This window comes from Protopterus annectens, chromosome 15.part0 (assembly GCF_019279795.1).
Source record: "Protopterus annectens isolate FY-2018-M chromosome 15.part0, PAN1.0, whole genome shotgun sequence".
NCBI classification, from domain to species: Eukaryota; Metazoa; Chordata; order Ceratodontiformes; family Protopteridae; genus Protopterus; species Protopterus annectens.
The window spans coordinates 631,397,250-631,407,928 of NC_056749.1; the positions used below are offsets into that span (position 1 = coordinate 631,397,250).

A 10,679-nucleotide genomic window follows, 5' to 3' on the forward strand; every position below is an offset into this window, starting at 1 on the left:
ATAACTACATATTTAAAATGGTATCCTGGAAAATCATAAAAACATGTTTAGCAAGAGCATTTGTCATAATGCATTTTTTGATGTTATGCTCGTAAATGTGTTCTTTCACTTTGTGGTCCATCTTCCCTACATAAAAACAGGAGCGGCACACATAAAAACAGGGGCGGCACACTTCACATTGAGTCAAATAGACTAACTACCCCTTTAGACTCGCATTTAAAATTTCCACGTATCTTAACCAATTTAAAATGACTTTTTTCCAGTGACATAAATAAGGTCACTGATGTAATTAAAAATAATTGGCATATTTTAATTTCTGATTCATCTCTTAAAGTATTAGTTGGCATATCTCCAAGTTTTGTTACAGGAACAGGGCGAATCTAAAGAGGTTGTTGTGTTATCTGGAGAAGGTGGACTATGGACAATGGGAAGAGGGTACCAAAAAATGTTGCACTTACAGTTTCTGTCAGTATGTAAGAGAGGGTAATGAGTTTGTACATCTACAGACAGGGAAGTAATATTCCTTAAAATTCTATGGCTAATTGTGACACCATGAACATTGTTTAGCTAACTGTGAGCAGTGCAGCTCATTTTATGTTGGCAAAACCAACCGTCGGTTTTATGAACTCATTATGGACCATATATATTGTATAAATAAAGCTTATACTGTTAATGCCTTAGCTGAACATGTTTAGATGGAAGGTAATGAACACAGGTTTTCTTTTGTGTTAGATGTTATATATGAGAATGTTAGATTAGGCAACACTGAAAATGAAACAGAGAAATGTGAAGCAAGATGGATAGCCAGACTACATTCTCATATGGGGCTAGGCTTCAATGAATTTGTAAACCAAAGACAAATGAATCCAGTAGCCCAGAGTAGAAAATAAATTAGTTTTAATGAAGTGCTTTTTGTCGCTGACCATACAGCAACTTCTTCAAAAAAAATAGAACACTAAAAAATCCATTCTTAAATAGTAAAACGTCATATAATCAAATAAATCACATGATAAATTGCAACAAATCAAACCAGGACAAACACACCTATTTAAAGGTGTATCATTTATATAGAAGTATTCCTTTAAACACAAACGTATGCAACCCAAATACTATACATAATAAAAATTTGATATTAGTAAATATCCTACAATTATAAGTAAAATAAATACAAATGAACCTCAGTATACATATGAATGTAAAAATGTTAAAAATAACAAAAGTCATCTTTTTAAACTCTTTAACTTCAATTTGTTTGTGTCTTTCAGCTTTTCCCAGTTAGGGGTCGCCACAGCGGAACTCCGGTCCGCTAATGATTGGTAGTAGAGTTTTTACGTGCTGGCTTGCGGGCCTAACACACAACCTTCAACGAAGGAACGCCCATTCACGCATGTCGCCACACAGAAGATGCTCTAACTGAGAATTGAACGGGCAACGTCTAACTGTGAGACGACAATGCTACCGCAGCACCACCACCGCAGTAAGCAAACTCTTTAACTTCAGTAAGCATGAAATATTACAAGCCTCATTAAGCCCTGGACTAGTAAAAGCATTCAACCTTAACTGCCATACTAGTTCATGTTCTTCTAATAACAAACTGGTGCCATCCCAAAGAGACAATACAACCAGAACCGGAAAGGCAAGCAGCGCAACAACAGGCGCAGGACAAAGTAGAGAGTGGTGACAACACTGTCACTATTCAGAAAAACTCTCTAGGTGACTTTAACATTTTCAACTCCTCATCTGTCACCATTGATCCTCTCCTTATTGACTTTTTGGCTAAAGGAAATACCTTTGTGCCTAGTAGATGGCTTGACATTGTTCATACTATTTTGGATTTAAAGTATTTTGTTAGGAAGCTCAATCTTGCTATCTTATTTGGTAACATTACAGAAAATTATCAGACTTTTAGAGTCCCGAGTACATTTAATCCTCCACTCCACCCAGTACTCAGTATTTTTGAGAGTGCATGCGAATTAGATCTGAGACACATTACTGATACCATATGCTACAAGAGTACTGGAAGATCTAAAAATAGTAATGTTACACATGATGAGATGCTAGCTGTACAACTTTTACGTTCCCTCCAATTGCGAGTGGTCAAGCCGGACAAAGGAGGTGGGTTGGCCATTTTTGATTTCCCTGATTATAATATCAGGATGGGGCAACTGTTAAATTGTGAGACCTATGTTAGAGTTTCACTCAATTAAGTTAATGTTGCTTATAGCCACATTAAAGGCTATTTTAATGACCTCTTCATTGAGCCTGTTATTGATAATGATACTCTTAACTATATAACAGTTCTATGGCCTAGAATTCCAGTTATGTTTGGTACCCCTAAGGTGCACAAAAACCTGCTCAACCCTCCTATGAGACCTTTGATAGATGGGAGGGGTTTTATAACATATCCATGTTCAAAGGTAGTAGATTCTATTTTGCAAAAATACTTGAAATCTGAATTGCAAATGTGTAAAGAGTCTTGGTTGTTTCTGCAAAAGATTAATGACCTTGTGTTTGACATTGATAATAATTTTTTGACTGTTGATGTCAAGGATCTTTATACCTCTATCCCCCATCTTGAAGGTGTTGAGTGGGTAAGCTTAATGCTTATAGCCAAAAGGGCACCAACACGGGGGATATATCTGATTGAGACATTGTTGGATATCATTCTAATAACTATTTCATTTTTAATAAAGAGTATTATCTACAGAAGAGAGGTGTGGCGATGGGTTCACCATGTGGAGTTAGTTTTGCTAATCTAGTAGTGCATATTGGGAAAAAGAGTTCATCTTTAACAATTCCCACCACATGGCGAGCCTCATCTTTTACACACGCTTTCTGGATGACATATTTATAGTGTTTAGAGGTGATAGGAACCCGGCAGATACATTTGTTAATTATTTGAATAACACACCTGAATTTTTTGAGTTTACCTTCAACTTTGACCACAGCACTATTGACTACTTGGATATCAGATTAATCAAAGACATAGAATACAATAGATATGTTTCCAAAATTTTTAGAAAGGATACGTATTGTAATTCATTTCTCCACTTTTCTAGCAGCCACCCTTTTTCACAAAAACATTATATAGTAAAAGGGCAATTAATTAGAGTGGCTAAAATGGTTACTTTGGATGATGAATTAATTGATGAATGTAGTTTTTTAAGTGGTATGTTCCAACAGCGGGGGTACCCTGTCAAAATTATAACTACACTTATACATGAAGTTCAAACTAAAAGACAAAATGGATTTATTAAGCCCATTTTGAGTATACCTGCGGTTATTAATGAGAATGAGATCAGGGACATTGGTATGGACACTGTGGATTTATGTCCACCCCTAGTGCCACGTTCTTCAAATTTTAATTCTAATTCTAATTTTGGAAGTAGTTTTATAACTACACTTAGTAGTGATAGTGACGTGGATAGGTTGATAATATATAAAAATTTAGAGTTTATCAACAACGACAAATATCTAGTAGAAAAATTAGGTTGTAGTCCCAGAATAGTATTTCAAAAGGGGTTGAATCTCAAAAACCTCCTTGAAAGAAATATTAGTATAACTACGACTAGATTCTCATGTATGTCTACTTGCGGTATGTGCAGAATGTGCAAATACATAGATAGTGGTAAAACTTTCACCATTAGAGGGAACAAATACGAGTTAAAGTCAAAATTTAATTGTAACTCGAAGTTAGTGGTAATTATTGCTTTTTGCACATCCTGCACAGCTTACTATATAGGAAAAACAGAACGCAGACTCCGAGACCGAGTCTATGAGCATATTAATGCAATTGATAAAAATAAGGGTGATAACTCTTTAGCTAAACATTCTTGCTTCAGTGTAGGTCACAAGTTCCTATTTAAGGCAACTGATCAGATATATCCGGATAGTAGGGGGGGTCCTGTCAACTTGTTATCAGAAGAACGTGAAATAGTATGGCAGTTAAGGTTGAATGCTTTTACTAGTCCAGGGCTTAATGAGGCTTGTAATATTTCATGCTTACTGAAGTTAAAGAGTTTAAAAAGATGACTTTTGTTATTTTTAACATTTTTACATGCATATGTATACTGAGGTTCATTTGTATTTATTTTACTTATAATTGTAGGATATTTACTAATATCAAATTTTTATTATGTATAGTATTTGGGTTACATGCTTTTGTGTTTGAAGGAATACTTCTATATAAGTGATACACCTTTAAATAGGTGCGTTTGTCCTGGTTTGATTTGTTGCAATTTGTCATGTGATTTATTTGATTATATGACTTTTACTATTTAAGAATGGATTTTTTAGTGTTCTATTTTATCTGAAGAAGTTGCTGTTTGGTCAGCGAAGAAAAGCACTTCATTAAAACTAATTTATTTTCTACTCTGGGCTACTGAATTAGTTTGTCTTTGGTTTACAAAGGGTGGCTTGATGCCAGGAGCAATTAACAGGTAACAGCCAATCAAACTGACTATCCTGTGAGACATGGCATTCAGTGATTTCAGTTTTGTGACACAGGAGCATCTGTATACTATTCAGTCAATATCTGTCACACTGTGGCTTAGTGCAGTCACGTCATCTTGTGTGGTCCCTGTCCTCCAATTGGTGGCATATGTGGTCCCTAACATCAACCTAGTGGCACACAGGTAGAGTTGGACCTTTAAACTTTTCATCTGAGACAGAACACCTGACAGGCAGCTGTTTCATTCTGTAATATACTACTGACCTCCCCAGTAGCCTAAGCTCATTTCCATACTCAGATCACTTGCAACTCAAAAGTGTAAGCTATTTGAAAATTATATGTATACAACACTACTGTACTACTGACTTCAACAATATTGCTTAAATCAGTCTGAATATTAACCTGCAAGGGGGAGGTCAGCAGAATCATGAGAGGTATCCTTCAGTGCAAGGAATTGTATTGCATGAAACTTTCAGACATGATGCATTTTTTGGATTCTGTCTTCAACAGCAGACCATTTTGTCTGAAACTTACAATAAATAACTCCAAGGAAGAAAGCCTGGATGAAGTAAGGGGCAAGCACACCCACAACCCCTCCTGAATGGGTACTTTTCTTTCTGTACTTCCTTAATCTTTCAAAATTGAATAACCTCAGGAGATATAACCCACTTTTAACAAAATGTTCTGTCTCTGAATACCAACTCAAATATATGTATAGGTGCCCTAAATTCTGTAACCATGGCAACCATTAAACTAAAGGTGGTAGTTTCAGCTGTACTTATTCTGTGAATACTTGAATGTTGTAAAGGTCGTTATTGAGATTACGCAGCTGCAGTGCGCTTTGTGTGCTCTGTTTTAGATAATAACAAGCTGTTATGTATTACTAAATGTGTTCCAGTGCAGTTCAGAACTGTTCTTCCCATACAGTTAAAACAGTATAGTTATTAGTTTAATCTTACTCTGCTATAAAATAAATTATTAAGCATCTTTAAGTACAGTAATAAAAGGCTGCAAGATGTGCCAAAGAATAGCAAGCCTTGTAAGTTGTTATTCTATCTTGTGTCACAAGTGCCATTTTTTAAAGTTTCTTTAGTGGATTTTAGTCTATTTGCACTTTCTCTTTTTTATCAGTTACATTATATCTTAATTTGGATTTTTAGTTGTCCTGTTGTTGAAGGTAATAGCAGTAATATCTGTTACTGGAAGAACCTACTAAGTCTGTCAAATGCTTTTTTTGCCTCTGTTTTGACTGCCAATACAGAAATGCTTTAGCTAACAGAAAAAAAAAAGAACTTTTGATATTATGACAAGCTTCCTGCCTGATATGAATCAGCACTGATCATCTGAAAATAGTTAAGCAAAAAGTAATGATGTTCTCATAGCCAGAATGATAAGACAGAAGTTGTGCTCCACATGTAAAACTGAAAAATACTTGTATCGTGCAACACCATTTTGGATTTACTGATTTGACTTATGAATGTTTCCTTTGCATTTTAGGCTGAAGAAAAAAGGCGTAGTTGTACCATGCTCAGTATAAAACTCCTTGGTGACATCCACAGAAGCACTGAAGCTTGCATTTGGCTACCACTTCTGACATGTTCTCACTTTGAGCAGAGCAACAAAACCAACAGTGACAGTTGTGGAGAGACCCATAATCAAAAACAAAGCCATGTGTATTGTCAAATAAACAGAAAAGAAAAATATCAGATAAGAAAAACTTTGAGAGTTAAAGCTTACTTCTTTCTATTTGCAACCTGCCCAGGCAAGCTGTACCTTGATTTCAATTTAAACTGAATCGGATTATCTTTATTTGTGCTGCATCTTGCATTCCTCATGTTAGAGGATATTGTATGAAAGGCAATTGTCACTTTAAACAAGAGGAGCAAAAATACTGCTAAATACTAGCCAGGAATACACAATAACTAGTCCAGAGCATCTAGGGTCTGACTCCTGAATTATATACTTGGGGTTTCACATGACTTCTTTCATTTTGTGTACTTTATACTGTTCTTCCAAATTGAACATAGGCATTTAATAGAAACAGTGAAAGCTAGATAACTGACCTATTTGTTCTTGATGCATGACTGGGCTTGTCAAATTGGATTTTAACATTCCTTTTGTTATTGTGCTCAAGCAGGGATTATGTTTTTTGGTGGGTGGTAGTTTGGAATGCAGGAATGTTCTGGATGTGTTGATTTCTGCAGATGGTTTCATTTGGACATGTCTAAGTATCTAAGTGTATACTGGCTAAGAATGTTTCATCCAATTTATTGTTAGCCAATGCATAGGGTTCAAAAACAGGACATTAAGTAACATTTTTCTTTGTTTTAAGATATTGAATGTTCATTTTGAAATGTAATATGCACAATACACACTTTATTATAATGTGCATATAGTACACTTTTGAAGTTTTAACACTGCGGTGGTGGTGCTGCGATAACGTTGTCGCCTCACAGTAAGACGTTGCCCCATTCGATTCTCAGTTAGAGCATCTTCTGTGTGGCAACATGCGTGAACGGGCGTTCCTTTGTTGAAGGTTGTGCATCAGGCCCGGCAAGTCAGCACGTAAAAATCTACTGCCAATCATTAGCGGACCGGAGTTCCACTGTGGCGACCCCTAACCGGGAAAAGCCGAAAGACACAACAACAACACTTTTGAAGTTTTAATTTATAGGTGTTTCATTCCACTTTTTTCTGCCAGCATTAAATAATGTTAAGAAGCAGAAGAATTGGGTTGTATGTTTGGTCTACCAGTGGTTGAGCTCACTGCTCACAACTGGGTGAGTTGCAACTCGACAGTGCTATACTAAGAACTAGGCCGCAGCCTATTGCATTTGTCAAGTCGTAGCTTTATTTGGAATGTTAATCAATGAGCCATTGCAAACTGTATAATATATTTGTAAAGCATAACAGCTGATTCAACTTAAAATAACATTCAGAGCCAATATCTGTATACCTTTGACTGCTCCACTGTTGTAGTAAAAAACTGTTGCCTTTGTTTTTTGTTGGCACACTTTTGCATTACACGGGTTGAGATTCAAATAAGTTACACCTGTATACCTGTCAGTTTACTTTGTTTTTAGAAAATGTACTTTAAAAGTTATTTATTACTAATGCATACTGACCAGCCAAGGTCAAAACTTTGTAAAATTCCCTTAAATTAGCTTGCATCACATCTTGCTTTTTATTACTGGATCAGGTGACATTTTATTGTGTTTACACATGAGTTGTTATCCATTTTGAGAAACCCTAATTTCAGTGCTTCACTGCTTGATTACTATATGTCATATATATTTTTGTCCCTGTGCTAGGTGGACCATTTGCTACAGTCAGTGTTCTTCCACAGTTTGTCATACTATGTCTGATACAGCCTAACCAGACTGGAGTTCCTTCATACTTACAGAACAAGGGACATTTAATGCTGAATGAGGATGCAAGAGAGTAGATGAGACCCTTCTGGACATATGGGTTTTATATATAAACCTGTACAAGTTCCTCCTGTTCTAGGTAATGTGGCGAAAGGGAACATGGAATGAGTGTCATAATGGAGCTGCACCACCTGTCTGCTAAGCATTCCATTATTACCCACCTACCCAAAAATTTGGCAGTCGCCTCCCATTATGGCTTCTGGAGTTCATGACCTGTATTCACACGCAGTGCATGCCCACTTCATCTCCCCTTAAAAAAGACATGCAGACATTGCATCAATAGCCCTCTTTCCTCCATCATTGTCTCTTCTACTGGCTGACCCACTAATTAATCCTGGGTTGCCTGGGATGCAGTCAGGTTTTATTCCTCTGTACCACAGAGTCAACCTTATTATACTGATTTAAATAATAATATTAACTGCTGAATATATGAGTATAAGATGGAGCTAACCATGTAGCCCAATAAAGTTAAGCAGACTCAAAACTACTTTTAGATTCTTATTTTTTGGAGCAATGAAATATCAAGTTTATTGTAGTACACACTTCCTTCTTGTTTCATGTTCTGTGATTAAAGCTGTGCTACCCCAGCGTTAACTTTGAGATGAACTATAAATGATAGGAAAGGGTACTGCCTGGAAGTACATCTGAATATCTTCTGTACAACAAAGACTAACTGTCTTGTTATTATACTTCTGAAAATGATACAAGTGTTTAATGTTCCGTTTCGACTGAATCCATGCCTGCTCAACTAACCCCCTTTGAAATGATCATCCATCAAAGCACCCCTTGATCATTTTTTTTGAACCATGATAAGGGAAGGATGTATACCTCCCAACCATACCGAATTACTCATTTTTTACTGAGTTTTGGGGTCAAATAATGGGGTGCCACAATTCCCGAGTGGCACCCCTTCATTTCTGACTTTTTCCCAGCTTTTTTTAAATTTATTTTTTTCTGACATCATCATGTACGTCAGAATTGAGCTCAAGGGCTAAAGTACAGCTGCATTTCCAGCTGGCTGCCTCCTTCTGTTTGAATGTTCTGCGAGGTGAGTGGGAACTTAAGGGTGGTACTGTTGTAGAGCTAAGGCAATGATTGCGCAGGAACTTATGGGTACTGCTGCAGACTCAGAGCTAAGAAACGGCTGCTGTGGATTATCGTCTGGCCTGGCTTTGTGGAGGGAAGGAACTGCTCCTTCAGGTATGTGAACAGAACAAACTGTCTGGTGTGTGTGTGTGTGTGTACCATACTCCCACACTTAATGCAACTTAGCAAAGCAAATAATACTGCCACAAAATGGCATTAAACACATCATGCTAAACAAAAAAATGAGCACTCTACTCTCATTTACAACCCACAACAACCACAATATATAGCACCCGTTCTTCTGCTCACTCATTCTTGCCTTGGCTTTTCTGAGCTGGAAGCAGCAGCAGCAGTAGTGAGGAGACCATCATTTTTTCCCTTCCTGCCTACCTAGATTTGCCTGCAGCATTTCAGTGGGCGATAGTGTAGTGTACTGGCTGACCAGATGCACAGTAGCAAGCACCACCCAAAACCCTACCCCATTGTTGTACGTCAGTTGGAACTATTGAATATTCATTCGGTGTCAATGAATAGCGGGACGCCACAATTTATGAGAATGCTCTATTGAAAATAAAACATGCATTTTCGAACATAAAACATGTTTCTGAACTGTACAATGTCATGCCACAATTTCTGAGAATGCTCTATTGAAAATAAACCCAACATATAAGGCACGGACACACAGGGTTACATTACAAGTATGTTTATTATGGTGACCTCCACCAAACCAGAAATATGTACACAGTACCCAACAATATCGCTGTCTCTGATATTTTTACATAGCGGCCTCATAGCACATAGATTAATGATAGAATTTATTTGAGCAGAACAGTACTTTTTTGACAGATCAACAACATAGATTTCTCTTCCTTCATGTGTTAGGGACGCTGCAAACCTTAAAATTACATTCCCAGAATACCTAAAGATCTGTTCTAAATGCAGTATCAGATATTATGATATTGATGTGTGAAGATACGTATGAAAGTAACTGAGCCCCCAATACCCCATACTTGGACTGCTACGTTTCCTGAAATTGTATATTTACTTGAAAAAAGTTTCTGTGTAAGATGAGTAGAATCTCATCCCCAGTTATATTTACTATGTGGTTCTGGTTATAAAGATGAGTAGATAACTGTTAAACTGTGAAAAGTGTATGCTTTTACATTTAAGGTGTTACTTGTATATTTGAATATGATATTTTTACAGTACGGCCACATTACTTGTATGCATGATGTCACTACCTAATATGAATGGCATGTCAATCATGCCTCATTTCATATGCAACTTTTCACGCCATTTACTGGAGCCACGCCCACTCCTGCTCAGAACTGAAGGTGAGCTAGTACACTACACTATTGCCTTTCAGTGCAGTGTTCTCTGATCTATTGTTTATTTCTAAGATAAGAGTATTAATAGTGTGTGTGAGTGACTGAGTGTTCTAAATGACAAAGGCATCAGACACAAGTTACATTTCTTGTTTAAAGGTGTTCATTCATCTTTAAGAAAACAAACACCCTTTGGCCTATGCATCTGTGCGTCCCTGCATCAGTGCACATAGCTTCCGCTATTGCTTCTTTTTTCCTCATTCGAGCCTGATGAATTTTAAATATAATGAACATTCTGCTACTACAGGCTCAGCATTAAGGTAAGTATATGGTGTACAGGTCTTACTTTAGGTTAGATCTGTGCTAACACTTGTTTACTTCTCTAATTTA

At 36.8% G+C, this 10,679-nt stretch overlaps 1 protein-coding gene across 3 annotated transcripts in view; it reads left to right on the top strand.

The window, feature by feature from the left end:
- IL13RA2 (interleukin 13 receptor subunit alpha 2) overlaps window positions 1-6,939 on the top strand; it is an 899,966-nt gene extending 893,027 nt beyond the window's left edge. For all 3 annotated transcript variants that reach the window (XM_044057461.1, XM_044057462.1, XM_044057464.1), the window contains one exon: window positions 5,948-6,939. In XM_044057461.1, coding sequence (XP_043913396.1) covers window positions 5,948-5,987 — 40 coding nt within the window. In that variant the 3' untranslated portion in view covers window positions 5,988-6,939. The remainder of the gene's footprint in view (window positions 1-5,947) is intronic.
- Window positions 6,940-10,679: the final 3,740 nt, after the last annotated feature.